We start from the raw sequence: 15,268 nt of genomic DNA, 5'->3' as shown, positions 1-15,268 counted from the left end.
CCAGAGCCGAAGTCTGGACAAGGCTGTAAGGAGCTGGCCCTCTGCTCACCTCCGACCTCATCCCCCCGGCTCTGCCCTCCCTCCGTCTCCCTTCCTGATTCTCAGACTCCTGCTTCCTCCCACCTGGACCGTTCTTCCCTCCCAATGCGCAAGGCTCCTTCCCTCCCTCCCTCCCTCCTTCAGGGCTATCATGTCCCCAGGGAGGCCTACACTATTTAAAGTCACAACCCCCTTCCAGAACTCTTCTCCCTTCCCTGCCTCATTTTTCTCCACAGACATCACCACCCAGCGCATGCTACATCTTACTTGCTTACTGTCTGTCCCCACCAGTGGCCCCTTTCTGCTCCACCCCCATGTAAGCTCCATGAGGACGAGGATTTTGTTTTCTTCATGGACATATTCCCAATGCTTAACACATGGGTCCTCAAAAGATACTTGTGAAATGAATTAATGGCTCACAGTCCCTACCTCAGAGTTATTCTAAGGACCTGATGATCTCATGCAAATGAAATGCATAACTCTGTAAGTGCTGAGAAAAATGGCAGCTTTGATTATAATTAAGATTCTATTTTTGTAAGTTCCTAGATGCACAACTTATACGAATCAACGTATATAAAGCTCTTGGACTGGCACCGAGGAAGCGCTCAGGAAGCATAGCTATGATTACAATGAAAGTCCTCTTATTTTTTCTTAATCCTCACCCGAGGATATGTTTATTGGTTTGAGAGGGAGAGGAAGGGAAGGAGGGATAGAGAGAGGGAGAGGGAGAAGGAGAGAGGGAGAGGGTGTAGGAGAGGAATGGAGGAAGGGAAAGAAAGGGAGAGAAACATCGATCAGCTGCCTCCAGTACGCACCCTGACTGGAGATCGAACCCATGACCTTTTGGTGTACTGGACAACGCTCCAACCAACTGGCAACCCAGCCAAGGCTGCAAGTCCTTTTTGTGAAGGTTCTTAGGCAAAGTCGCAGAGAACACAAGCTGTCCTCCACACACTGTTTTCTGCTTTATGGGCTCTTGGCTAGGCTGCTTTTCCCAGACTCCCTTGCAGTGAGCTGTGGACATGTGACTAATTTCTTGGCAAAGTGATGTAAATGGAAGCAGTATGTGCCACTTCTAGGCTGGGGCTTGTAAGAGAACATGAGAACTTCTCCAGGCTCCCAGGCCATGGCCCCCCAGCCATGACCATGGGGATGAATGCAGGCTTAAGAGATGGTCTGGGTCCCCGAATCACCGGATGGAGAAGGGTGACCTGCCAGCCTGAAACACCTACCCTGGACTATTGTGTGAGCGAGAAACAAAATTCTGCTGTGTTTGAGCCTGCCCATCATGGGGTCTATGAGTAAACACACGGAAACTACACTGAACATACCGTGTTTAGTAAATGTTAATTATCTAGGCAACAATGATCCTGAAGTTCCCCCTGGAAGGAGCCCAGGGATGAGGGGCATCTATACACATGCCCAGGCGCAGGCCTCACACACTGGAGCATAAACACACACATACACACCCACAGACACCCAGCACGCTGGACTGACACACACAGAATCTGGCTTTATTCTGGCCTTCACACATACTGCTAAGACAACACAGATCAGCAGTACCCCCCCATCCCCCAGGGCCATTTCAACCACCCATTTCCGCAGCCCCTCCTCCCACCCTGCCCCTTCTGCCACGCTTCCTGGGTGGGGGAGCCTGCCTACACTTCACCCCGGGCATGCAGCATGAAGTGCCCATGCAGCTCCCCGAGGCTGTCGAAGGAATCCTCACACTCTGTGCAGTGGTAGGCACCCTCCTCATCCTCATCCCCATCCTCCTCTCTCCCCGCCGCTCGGCCCTCCCTAGCCCGAGGGGGTTCTTCATCTTCCTCCCCGAGCACCCTGCCTTCCGGGGCTGGTGCTTCCTGGGGGGCTGTAGCGGGAGAGCAGAGGCGGCAGGGTGGGGTGCCTGGTGGGGCCTCCCCAAGGGGTGAGCGGCCACAGAGCTGGCAGGGCTGGGCTGCGGGGCCCGGGGGCTGGGCTGCACGGGGGGCCCGGCGGGATGGGCCACCCCGGCCCCCACCCAGGCGCTGCTTCACCTTGTAGCCAGGGTCATATTCGGGGTCATCAGTGGTCTCCTCTTCCTCCTCCTCTTCATCTTCTTCCTCTTCAGAGTCTGGCTCTGAGAGTGTGTATTCGGAGTCAGAAGAATGCTCGGGGCCTGTGGGGGGGGGGGGGGGTGAAGACAGCAGCATCAAAAGACAGAGGGCTATGCGTGGGTGGCTGTCCCCTCCGTGAGCCCCATTGAGGCTAGTCACCAGACAGGGTGTCCTGGGCACAACCCTGCCCTTCCCAACAGATGGCTCCTCATCACATAGAACGGGGCCTGGCGCACAGCAGGTGCTCAGTGTCTGCGTGTCAAGCAAATGAACGTGGTTTTATATACATTCATGCACCGCTTAATGACAGGGGTACGTTCTGGGAAATGCATCATCAGGCAATCTGTTGTTGTGTGAGCATTATGGGGTGCGCTTACACAAATCTAGACTGTCTGGCCTACCACACACACTTAGGCTACTGCTCTGCGGGGAGGGAAAATACCTTCTACCTCTACTCCTCTGGGTTCTTGGCTGAGACACCCCTATAATAAAGGCAGATTCACAGGAGAAACAAGTCTAATAACACTGCATAAGCCCCACGCACATGAAAGAGACTCAGAAAAACTGACTAACTCCCCAAAATGGCTTAAGCCACTACCTTAAATACATTCTTCAGCTGAAGACCAACATGTTGGGGGCTGGGGAAGCCAGCTATGGCTGATCCCCAGAACAGGCAGTAACTGAGGCTTACGTTGTTATGCAGACTAAGCCCCGGTCATCTGCACTGATGAAAATTTTTAGAGATAAAGCCACCCCCCTTCCTGGTACATGAAGGAGATACCCTTACAAGTGGAGATTTCCCTTACAAATATAAATGCCTTTTACAAAGGGTAACTGCTTCCTGGTTTTCAGAAATTCCCCTGATAGTTGTTTCTCGAAGATAACCAGCCTAGGACTTCCAGCCAAGATGGAGGCATAGGTAGACACACTGCCACCCTCCACAACAATAAGAAGGAATACAACTACCTCAAAACTAAAAACAACCAGAACTACCAGGAAATTGAACTGCATGGAAAAGCCCAACAAACAAAGATAAAAGAAGCAATACTCCAGACACGTAAGAGGGGCAGAGCTGGGGCCGAGAGGACATGACGGTGGCAGTGGCAGCAAGATAGTGGCTGTAGTTGGCCAGTAGAAAGAGCAGCCACACATTGTAAAAGTAGGGAGGGACACCTGGGGAGTGCTCCTAGTACCAGACCAGGTCCTAGAACTCATGGTTCCAGCGCCGGGGAGAATAAAGCCTCATTGCTTCTGACTGTGCAAACCAGTGAGGATTGGGGCGGCAGAGGAAACTGCCCGTCTCTCAGCAGAGTCCGTTTGTTTAGAGGCCCCCACAGTCCTAGAACATCTGCAGACCCACCCACTCTGGGAACGACAGCCAGGGCAACTGCTAGAGAGGTGCCAGCCCCACACAGGAAGTGAGAGAAATGTCTTGAAAAGAAGCGAGTGCTGAGCAAGTGGCATTGTACCCGCACAGACCCTTCCCCCACATATAGTGCCACAATGTGGTGAAACGGGTCCCCCTGCACTGACGAATAGCTATGGCTCTGCCCCTTACAACATAACAGATGCAACAGCTCTACCTGACACAGGCAAACACAGGAGTCTGTCAAGTTGAGGAAGCAAAGAAGGATGGCCCAAAAGAGGGAGGAGATCAAGGTTCCAGTGGGAGAACCAAGAGACAAGGAGATAGCCATCCTAACAGATGCAGAGTTCAAAACGCTGGTGATAATGATGCTCACAGACTTGACAGACAAGGCTAAGTACGGCAAACGCATAAGGGAAGAAGTGAAGGCTATGCAAAGTGAAACAAAGGAAAATCCACACAAAACTAATGGTGAAGAAAAGGAAACTGGGTTCAAATCAATGATTTGTAATATAAGGAAGAAAAAAACAGTCAAACACTATAGAATGAGGAAACAAGAATTGAAAAAAATGAGGAGAGGCTTGGGAACCTCTGAGACAGCTTTAAACGTGCCAACATCCGAATCATAGGGGTACCAGAAGGAGAAGAGGAAGAGCAAGAAATGGAAAGCTTATGTGAAAAAAATAATGAAGAAAAACTTCCCAAATTTGGTGAAGGAAATAGACATACAAGTCCAAGAAGCACAGAGAGTCCCAAACAAGCTAGACCAAAAGAGGACCACGCTGAGACACATCATAATTAAATGTCAAAGGTTCAAGATAAAGAGAGAATCTTAAAAGCAGCAAGAGAAAAAGAGTTACCTACAAAGGGGCTCCTATAAGACTATGAGCTGATTTCTCAAAAGAAACTTTGCAGGCAAGAAATGACTGGCAAGAAGTATTCAATGTGATGAAAACCAAGGATCTACAACCAAGATTACTCTATCCAGCAAAGCTATCATTTAGAATGGAAGGGCAGATCAAGTGCTTCCCAGACAAGGTAAAGCTAAAGGAGTTCATTATCATCAAGCCATTATTATGTGAAATATTTAAGGGACTTATTTAAGAAAAAGAAGAAGATCAAAACTATGAACATTAAAATGACAATAAACTCACAACTATCAACAACTGAATCTAAAAAACAAAAACAAACTATGCAAACAATCAGAAAGGAACATAGCTATGAGGATCATTTGGAGGGCTACCAGCTGGAGGGAGAAGGGGGAGAAATGGGGAAATGGTGCAGAGATTAAGAGGAATAATTGGTAGGTACAAAATAGATGGGGAGAAGTTAAGAATAATATAGGAAAGGGTGAAGTCAAAGAACTTAACACCCATGACCCATGGACATGAACTGAGGGGTGTGGGATGGCTGGAGGGAAGCGGGGGTACTGGGCAGATGGGAGCAAAGGGAAAAAAACTGGGACAACTGTAACAGCATAATCAATAAAATATACTTTAAAAAATCTAAAATAATCCTTATGCTTAACAGGCCTACAGTTGACCCTTGAACATCAAGGATTTGGACTGAGAGGGTCAACTGAAAAAGCCTAGCTATGAATGAGCCTGAGCAGTTCAAACTGTGTTGTTCAAGGTTAACTGTATTTGTTTCCTTTTATCTCCTAGGCCAAGCTGCTCTTCCTGTACCAAATACTGTAGGCAACTGTAACACAACGGTAAGTAGTTATTAAAGACGGCTACAATGTCACAGGCAATAAGGATTTTTCAGCTCCATTCTGATCTGTGGGACCACCATGATATATGTGATCAGCTGTTGAAGAAAATGTCAATCATTATGTGGCACATGACTATATATATAAATATCTAGTTAAGTGAATTAGAAGAGTTGTATGTAAGTACAGATATATGACTGTGATCTCATGCTTATGAAGGACATGCTAGGACAAGTTTAGGTTAAAAAAAAGAAAAGATTTAAAGTCCATGCACAGGAAAGGGTGACATCAGCAGTCGTCACGGGGGTGCACACACAAGCAGTGGTCCAGGAGGGAGCAGCCCCCACTTTGGTAGCGGTGTGGGCAGTACTGCTTCCTAAGACAGCCACAGCCTTGCCCTGCATTTAGCCCGGCCCCCTCCTCAGTTCCCTAGGGCAGCCCAGAAGGATCCTATTACAACTGAGCCAGACACACCAGGCCCCTGGCTGTCCATCCATACCCCATGCAGGTTCCCACCTCAGCGCCTTGCCACCTTTCTGGAGCTTCCACCTTGCTCCTGCCCTTCTGCCACATCTGTTCAAATGTCACCTTCTCAGTGACACCCTGATCGCTCTATCTAACCCGCAATCCTCTCCCCCCCAGCATTGCTATGCCCCTAACTTTGCTTTATTTTTCTCAACTTATTTTATATAACGCCTACTTGTGTTTATTGCCTGTCTCCCAAAGCAGGGACTTTGTCCGTCTGGTTCGTTGCCTGGGTGGCCCGAGGCCCTGATCTCCCTCCTCCAGGCCTTTGCTTTGCTCTTCTCCCACCTGGTGCCACCTTTTCCTTCTCTAGTGGCAAATTCTTGCTCCTCTTTAAGGCTCCAGCTCACTCGTCACCTCTTCTGTGAGGTCCTCCCTGACTCCCTAGGCAGTCAATGTCTCTCTTCTCTGGGCCCCCCAACACAACCTGACCACCTGAGCAGTGACATCTTGGTCTGAAGACTCCTGGAAGGTAGGACGATCAGGCTGCCTGTCTCCGTGACCCCAGAAATGCTGAGCCTCCATCAGCCTTAGGAGAAAATTTGCTGAATGGCTGCAAAACACAGAGGAAACATCTCTGGCCTTGGGATAGGGTCCCACCCCTCCTTGTCCTCCCATCTCTGACTTCACACCACCTATAGGACCTTCAATGCCCACTGTGACTTCATGCAGTTGGCCTGTGAAAGGCAATCAGGTGGTTGTCCAGGGCTACCAGGTCTTTTGTGTCCACTGTGACTTCTAGGACCACAAGCCCTTTTGCACCCACCATGCCTTCTCCACCCGCGAGATCCTCAAAGCCCAGCAGGTCTCTGGCATCCACTGGACGCTCAAAGCCCACAGTGCCTCCTAAGTCTCCTCCCTCCTTGAAGACCACTACATCAGCAATGCCCAACAGCTCTTCAGTGCCCACCAAGCCATCAACAGCCCCCAACTCGGTCACAAGCCCCAGTAGTTCCAAGTCCACCAAATGGGAAAGTACAAAGACAGCCCCTTCTAACCGGCCCAGCAGCAGGCCACAAGTCCGAAGCAGGGCGAGAACACCCAGCAAGGCCAGCACCGACACCAGGGCCAGCAAAGCCAGCAAGGCCAGCAGGGTAAGACGCCACCAGCGGAAGGGCACACACAGCCAGGGCAGAACTCCTGGCAGAAGGGGAAGCCGCAACTCCAAGAGGTCGCCTAGCAGGACGAGAACTCAGGGTACCAAAGGAGCAGCAGGGTGAGAACTACTTCCCAGCACAAACAGAGAGGGAGGAAGAGTTACAGCCGGCCTAGAACCACCAACAAGGAAAGGAGTGAGAGCCAGCCTAGAAATATGAGCAGGGAGAAGAGTTATAGCCTACCAGGAACCTCGGGTATGGGGAGGAGTCCCGGGCTGGCTGTAACCCCCAGTAGAGCAAAGAGCTATAACCCCACCAGAACTCCCTTCAAGGAGAGAGATTATAGCCATCCTCCACCATCATGGAGGAGGGTAAAGAGTTATAGTCCGATGATCGGCCCCAGCAGGGAACGGAGTTATAGCCCAAATGAAATATCCAACATAATCAAGAGTTATAACCAGGGTAGTGCACCCAGCAGGACTCAAAGTCACAGCCAGTCTAGCTCCTCCAGCGGGACCCAAAGTCATAGCCGGCCTAGGACACCCAGAAGGGCAAGAAGTCGCAGGCAGAAGAGGACCCATAGCAGGGTGAGAAGTCATAGTCAGAAGAGAAATCATAGTAGGGCAAGAAGTCATACCCAGAAGAAAACTCCCAGCCAGATGAGAAGACATAGCCAGTCTAGAACCTGCAGCAATGAAAAAAGTCAATACCAGTCTAGAACACCCAGAAGGGAAAGAAGTCACAGCCAGTTTAGAAGCCCCAGCAAGGAGAAAGGTTACAGACGATCTAGAAGCCCCAGCAAGAACAGAAGTCACAGACAATCTAGAATACGCAGCAAGGAAAGAGATCATAGCCAATCTGGGACCTCTAGGAAGGAAAGAGATCACAGCCAACATAGAATCCCCAGAAATGAGAGCTATCACAGCAGATCTAGAACCTCCAGTAAGGAAAGAGATCACAGCCTATCTAGGAACTCCAATAAGGAGAGAGATCATAGCCAATCTAGAAGCTCCAACAAGGAAAGAGATCACAGCCAAACTAGAACCCCCAGAAAGGAGAGGGGTCGCAGTCGATCTAGAACCCCCAGAAAGGAGAGAGATCACAGCCGAGCCAGAACCCCTGGCAAGAGAGAGCACAGCCAGTCCAGAACCCCTAAAAAGGAGAGCAATCACAGCCAAGCTACAACCTCCAGCAAGAGAGAGCACAGCCAGTCTAGAACCCCCAGCAACGAGAGCAATCACGGCCGAGCTAGAACCCCCAGCAACGAGAGCAATCACGGCCAAGCTAGAAGCCCCAGCAACAAGAGCAATCACAGCTGAGCTAGAAGCCCCAGCAATGAGAGCAATCACCACGGAGCTAGAAGCTGCAACAATGAGAACAATCACAGCCAAGCTACAACCTCCAGCAAGAGAGAGCACAGCCAGTCTAGAACCTTCAGCAACGAGAGCAATCACGGCCGAGCTAGAAGCCCCAGCAACGAGAGCAATCACCACCGAGCTAGAAGCTGCAGCAACGAGAGAAATCACGGCCGAGCTAGAAGCTGCAGCAACAAGAGCAATCACAGTCAATCTACAACCCCCAGAACCCTCAGCAGGAAGGGATCCCCTAGCAGGGCACAGAGTCCCAGTCAGAACAGAACACCGAGTGAGACAAGGAGACATCCCCCCTCAAGATTTCTCAGCGGAGCCCCAACCCCAAGCCAGGATGCTATTCTAGCCAATGCCACCACCTCTAAGGCCACCTCACCTGGAGAGAGGTCCTCATCTTCTTCTTCCAAGCTGGCGTAGCCCCCAGTCTCAGCTGGCTCACGGGTCTCTGTCATGGCCAGAGGAGGCAACAGGAGACAGGAGCAGAGCAGCAGCTAGGCAGCGTCCCTCCCTGGCCAGCTGTCCACAGCAAGACCTCGGCCACAAGTTCTCCAATGCAGGATGTCAGCAGGTAGAGGGATGCTGAACAGGGAAAGGAGAGGTCTGTGGTGACTCAATAAATTTTTATACAGCATCTGCCTTTCCAGGCTCAGCTATGTGCTCAGTGATGGGAGCCAGGCAAAGATGACCCCAGCTCTATGTCTGACTGCCTACTGGGCCTCGGCTGCAGGCCCTGCCCCTATGTAGGTCTTAATTTCTTCATCTGAGCAACAGAGTTGTCTGTGGTTCTTCAGTGGGGCAGGGAAGGATAACATTCCAAATATTTTAAGGCGGGTACTGGTGTGGGCGCAAATCAGAACTGTGATTGGAACATGGTCCTACATCAGGAATTAATCTGTTAGTTGCTGCATTGTGGGCAAGTCTGGGGTAGGGGGAGGATCCAGAGTGGCAGTTGGAGGTATGGATTACTTGGTGTAGTGGTGATATACCAACCAGTCCAGAAGTATTTAAATATTTAAACAACTGGTATGGCTGTGCTAGTCTGTGAATGTCATCCTTACTTCCATATTGATTTACACTTTGGCAAGATAGTATCTAGGTTTAAATCCTCAATCTGCCATATTCTGTGTAGCTTTCAGCAAAGGACCTGGTCTGTTTCCTTCTGGATACAAAACACACTTCCAAGACTTAACTCAGTACATGTAACCGTGTTGAAAGAGATTATCTCTGTACAGATGAAGATACTGAGACAGAGAGGATTAACAAGTAGCCCGAAGTCACATCAACTGGTACGCAGATGGACTTGGATTTGAAACTACATCATCCTACCTCTCATAAAATGATACCTCGGCTGAAAATATTTTTCAGAGATTCAGTAGGTTCATTCATATAAATTGCTCGTGTGTCAGGTCCTCAGTGGCTGTTACTACTCCCACTTCCGATTCTCTATAAACTCCAGACCTTCCAGACTTCTTCCTCTCCCTGTGCACACCAGGACTTTTCACATCTGTAGGTTCTGGTGTTCTTGTCTAGAATGTCCTCTTTCCCCCTTGTCAGCCTAGAGAACTCCTAACCACCCTCCAAACCTAGAGAACTCCTAACCACCCTCCAAAGCTCAAAGAAGTACACTTCCCAGCTCAGATACTACGTCTACCTCTACCACAGCTTCTCTTAATTCCTTTCTCTCCCTCTTTACCAATACCTCCCTACACACACACACACACTTCTTCATTTCCCACTGCACTTCCTAACAGGGATAGCCAGGTAGAGCAAATTGGGGAAGGTGCTGGCAGCCTCCGCTGCACCTCTTATATGCCAGGGCCTGTGCTGGGCACTAGGTATACAATGGTGGAAAATACACATTCCTTTAGAGCCTGGAGGTAAAGCTTAATGCTGGGGACTAAGAAAACAAAAAGATTAGGACTGACATCTGAAAGAAGCTGGGGCATGGGAGGGCTGGCATCAACAGCAGGGGAGATTTCTAAAGACACATGGATACGAGGCTTTAAGGACTGAGAAGATTCACAATTAGCAGAGAACGGTTCTCATAATACCCTATTGCCTGTAGGGCCTCATTTAATTTGGAATTCTACTTCATGTCAGGATAAGGTTGCCAGATTCAGTGAATAAAAACATATGATGCCCAGTTAAATTTGAGTTTCAGATAAACAATTATATATATATATATAAAATGTTCCATGCAGTATTTGGGACACATATTTATTTTTCTGAAATCAGGTTTTTCAACTAGCAACATGCACCAGGACAATCAGGGCTTCCCATGGGGTTACCAGGAGACATTGCTCACCAGTCTGACCTCCCCTTTCCCAAACCCGCACCACACAAGACCCCTTCCACCGTATTCCAGAGGCCGGGTGCAGGCATTCCTTGGTGCACAAGTCTCATTTCTACAATGACTATGGCGGCCATCCTGCCTCCCATGACTTTAGAGAGGCATAAATAAGGCTACCTCCATACCATGTGCATGAGACCCCATGATGTCCTGAGCCTGTACCAATTCACTCCCAAGATGCCCTGCGTGAATATAATAGACAACCCTTCCCACAATGCTGGGGTAAGGAGGGCAGAGCAAAACGCTGTGCGGGACAATAAGGACCAGTCCCCACAATGTCCTGCGGCCACTCTTCCCAGGATGCCTCAGGCCTGTAATGACCACCTTCCAATGTGCTCTGAGTCTAAGCACTCCAAGTTTCCAAGATGCTCAGCGGAGGGTGTGTGACAAAAGGGACCGGGCCCCTGCAAGGAGCTAGGATGATCTTTCCCAGAATGCGCGAGGCCCACAACGACTAGCGCACTGACTCCCACACGTTCAGGGCCGGGCGCCCGTTTTCCCAGGATGCTCGAGAGCGTCGCGGAGCCGCGTGCGGTTAGGAAAAGGAGCCTAGGAGTCGCCCTCAGGCCATCACGGCCAAGACTGCTGCCGGTTCCTCCGTGACGAGAGCCGTCACTCCCATCATGCAGCGGTGCCGTAGCGCCCGCTTCCCAGCATGCCCAGCGTACCTCGATCCCGGACACTCACCGGCGAGGGCGGCCCCCGCTCCGGGTCGGCGGCGGCGGCGGCTGCACGCCCGGGCTCGGCGCCTGCGCTGCAAGTAGGATAGGAAGAAGCGCGAGGGGCGTGAAGAGCCTAGGGCGCTTGCGCGCCGAGAAGGACCATTCGCGGCGCACTGTGAAGAGGGTCTATGGACGAGGCCCGCGCAGGGGGTTCCGGGCTTTGCCCCTCGCTGTCCCGGTTTACTTGGTACAGTCCGCAACCCGAGAGAACCAGAAAATGCAGGGCTCGCGCTGGCTTTATAGAAGATGGGATGCACTGGGGGTGGAGGACGCCAGTTAGGTCCGGATTTTGGACCTGAGGCCTTCTCATTTGCATAATCTTAACGCGGGACAATGGCAGGCCTCGGGCGCCGAAAGGGATGATTTGCATATTCCTCGGAGAGTCAGTACTCTGGCGCGCAGTGATTAGCATATGTGTGGCGGGGGCTGCTCAAGAGCAAAGCGCGTGCGCGCTGGGACTGCGGACTGGCGTGAAGCAGGTATCCTTGGTTTTAGTAGGAATCAGTTTGCTTCCCCAGAGGCAGCTCAAGGGCCAGGGCCCTTACCAACCCTCACAATCCTCTACTCCCAACCAGGATAAATATTTACTGCTCTTTTATGTGTCAGGCCCTGTGCTAGCAGGCACTGTGGTTTCTGCAGTAAATAAGATATACCGGGCCCCTAGCCTCATGGCACCGCATCAAAGGAAGGAGATCCACCGATAATCAGAACCACAACTCAGGGTGGTCAGACGTGGAAAGAGTGGAGCACAGTAAGCTGTTGGGGCCAGAGGAGGGGCCTGCCTCAGCACGAAAAGGCTTCCAGGAGGTGATGATCTTTAAGCCAAGGATTAATAGGAGCCAACTGGAATGGGAGTCATTCTGGTAGAGGGAACAGTTATAGGCAAAGGGCCTAGAGGGGGGAAAAAAAAAGTCATACGTGATTTGATTGAGGAAATGATAGTATGACTAAAATCTAGAATTAGACGGGGAAAGTCCCCTGCAGGTGACATTTAAGAGTTCAGACTTTATGCTGAGGGTATTACAGAAGTCCAAACTTCCTGGAAGTGATTCATATTTCAGCTTAAAACTCAACAATGGGATCCCATTATACTTAGGCAAAATCCAAACTCTTATCATGGTCAAGAAACTATACACATGGCCTGGTCCTGTTTATCTCTGACCTCACCTGCCTCTCTATCCATTCCTGACTGGCTCCATTTCCCATCACATACCCAGATCTCTATCATCTCAGATCTTTGCCCTTAGCTGTTCCCTTTGCCTGAAAGTGCTTTTCCCTCTGATCTTTGAAGAGCTGCTCTTGTACTAACCATATCTTGGCACAGATGTCAATCTGAGAAGATTTCCCTGTTTGTTTGTTTGTCAGTTTCTAAAATAGCACCTCCAGATTTGCTTTAGAGAACTGAGTGGGGCAGTAGATAATGGAGGATTGGCAGTGAGTTGATGGTTTATGAAACTTGGGTGGAGAGTGCATGGACTTCGTTGTCCTCTTCTGCTTGCTTCTGTGTGTTTGAAGTTTTCCATCAGTTAAAATATAATAGTACTCCACATCTCCTTCCTCTGCATTTTTCTTAACAGCAACCTGAAATTAAGTTCTTTTTTCCTTGTGAAAGCTTCACGGGGGTAAACATGGAGTCACTCTTTTTCACTGTGGGGCCTCAGAACGTAGAACAGGGTCACTTTTCAGATAGTGCCAAGCTGTCTGGAACACCTAGTATGTGTCTGTTTTATTCTCCGTAGCATCTCCTAGGTCTTTGAGCAGCACCAGGCACAAAGCAAGAGGTCAGTATATTTTTAAATCTAAAATTAGAATCACTTATTTAAAATTTAGAGAAATTATAACAGGGTACAGAGCAGGGGTCCCCTGAAGATAGGAGAAAACCCCCACCAACCTGGATATGGGGGAAGGGGAAATGGAAGATATAATGTTTAAGATACTTTGCATAAAAATGGCGAGTTAGAGACTTCCAGCCAAGATGGGGGTGTAGGTAGACACACTGCCTCCTCAAACATCCCTAAGAAGGATCACAACTAACCTCAAAACAAAAAGCATCCAGAACTGCCAGAAAAATCGAATGGTATGGAAGTCCGACAACGAAGGATTTAAAGAAGAAATATCCAGATGGGTAGGAGGGGCAGAGACAGGGAGCTGGGATGGAGAGGCTCTAGTGTGATGGCACTGAGGTGGCAGTGGCAAGGCAGCAGCAGTGGCTGGCAGAATGGGCAGTCCCACATCCATCTGCGGCATATAAAAGCCAGGAGGGACACCTGGGGAGTGACCCCAGCCCCAGGCCTGACTGCACAGCCCAGGGTTCCAGAGCTGGGAAAATAAAGTCTCATAGCTTCTGGCTGTTAAAACCAGAGTGGGTTGGGGTGGCAGAAGAAACAGCCAGTCTCTCAGGAAAGTCTCTTTAGAGGGCTCGCATGGTCCTAGAATGCAAACAAACTCACCCACTCTGAGGACCACCACCAGGGCAACACCTAGAGGGGTGCCAGTTGCATATGGGAAGTGGGCAAAGTGACTGGAAATGGAGCAAGTGCTGAACAAGCAGCATTGTTTCCTTTCTGACCTCTACAAAACATGCAGAAACAAACACAGGGAGGCTGCCAAGTTTAGGAGGCAAGGAGATATGGCCCAAATGAAAGAACAGAACAAAATTCCAGAGAGAGAACTAAGCAAAATGGAGATAGCCAACCTTCAGATGCAGAGTTCAAAACACTGGTGATCAGGATGCCCAGAGAACTCATTGAGTATGGCCACAAAATAAAGGAAGAAGTGAAGTTTATACAAAGTGAAATCAAGAAAAATATACAGGGAACCAACAGTGACGGGAAGGAAGCTGGGATTCAAATCAGTGATTGGGAACAAAAGGAAGAAATAAACATTCACCCAGAACAGAAGGGAGACACAATAATTGAAAAAAATGAGAGGATTAGGAACCTCTGGGACAACTTTAAACAGCAACATCCGAGTCATAAGAGTGCCAGAAGGAGAAGAGGAAGAGCAAGAAACTGAAAACTTATGTGAAGAAATAGTGAAGGAAAACTTCCCAAATTTGGCAAAGGAAATAGGAAGCAGAGAGTCCCAAACAAGTTGGACCCAAAGAGGACCACACCAAGACACATCATTATTAAAATGCCAAAGGTTAAAGATAAAGAGAGAACTTTAAAACCAGTAAGAGAAAAGCAGAGAGTTACCTACAAAGGAGTTCCCATAAGACTATCAGCTGATTTCTCAAAAGAAACTTTACAGGCAAGAAGGGACTGGCAAGAAGTATTTCAAGTGATGAAAAGCAAGGCCTTACCACCAAAACTACCCTTTCCAGCAAAGCTATCATTTAGAATGAAAGGGTAGATAAAATGCTTCCCAGACAAGGTAAAGCTAAAGGAGTGCATCACCAAACCATTATATGAAATGTTAAAAGGACTTATTTAAGAAAAAAAGATCGAAACTATGAACATTAAAATGAGAATAAACTCACAACTATCCACAACTGAACCTTAAAAAAAAAAAAAAAATAAGCAAACAACTAGAACAGGAACAGAACCATAGGTATGACGATCATATGGAAGGTTAGCAGCAGGGAGGAGGAAAGGGGAGAATGGGGGGGGGGAAGGTACAAGGATTAAGAAGCACAATTTGTAGGTACAAAATAGAAAGGGGGATGTTAAGATTAGTAAAGGAAATGGAGGAGCCAAAGAACTTATATGCACAACCCATGCATATGAACTAAGTGGGGGGGACTGCTGGAGGGAAGGGAGGTACCAGGTGAAGTGGGGCAAAGGGAGAAAAAACTGTGCAACTGTAATAGCATATCAATAAAATATACTTTTTTTTAAAAAAGGGCAAGTTTATAGCCATGTCTTTCCTGAAGGGAAGCAGACTGCTGCCCAGGACAAAAGGTTTACTTGACTTTAAGAGTGTATAGTGACTTGTACATGGCCAGGGGAGGCAGATGCCCATGTCACAGGGAACTCTTGCCCTGACTAAAG

At 49.1% G+C, this 15,268-nt stretch overlaps 1 protein-coding gene across 2 annotated transcripts; it reads right to left on the bottom strand.

The window, feature by feature from the left end:
* Positions 1–1,356: 1,356 nt before the first annotated feature.
* ZNF428 (zinc finger protein 428) lies at positions 1,357–11,569 on the bottom strand. Of its 2 annotated transcripts, none has more exons than XM_090259762.1 (3): positions 11,223–11,569; positions 8,581–8,783; positions 1,357–2,197 (listed from the first exon to the last, which is right to left on the bottom strand). In XM_090259762.1, the coding sequence occupies exons 2-3, from the start codon at positions 8,654–8,656 to the stop codon at positions 1,698–1,700; spliced, it is 576 nt and encodes a 191-aa protein (XP_090115888.1). In that variant the 5' UTR covers positions 8,657–8,783; positions 11,223–11,569; the 3' UTR covers positions 1,357–1,697. The 2 variants fall into 2 exon arrangements, with proteins under 2 accessions (XP_090115888.1, XP_090115887.1); XM_090259761.1 differs by having other exon boundaries at positions 11,242–11,569.
* Between the last annotated feature and the right edge of the window lie 3,699 nt (positions 11,570–15,268).

This window comes from Furipterus horrens, unplaced genomic scaffold (genome assembly GCF_987537825.1).
Source record: "Furipterus horrens unplaced genomic scaffold, mFurHor1.1.pri manual_scaffold_13, whole genome shotgun sequence".
Classification (NCBI taxonomy): domain Eukaryota; kingdom Metazoa; phylum Chordata; class Mammalia; order Chiroptera; family Furipteridae; genus Furipterus; species Furipterus horrens.
Note: the sequence above shows the minus strand (reverse complement) of the source record. Positions and strands in the feature narration are given on the sequence as shown.

What these genes read in the sequence shown, in the direction of transcription:
- ZNF428 (XM_090259762.1), bottom strand. Translation starts at nt 8,656, where the DNA reads ATGACAGAGACCCGTGAGCCAGCTGAGACTGGGGGCTACGCCAGCTTG. An exon ending in AGATGAGGACCTCTCTCCAG is followed by an intron (nt 2,198 to 8,580) that starts GTGAGGTGGCCT and finishes CCCCCCCCACAG; the next exon opens with GCCCCGAGCATTCTTCTGAC.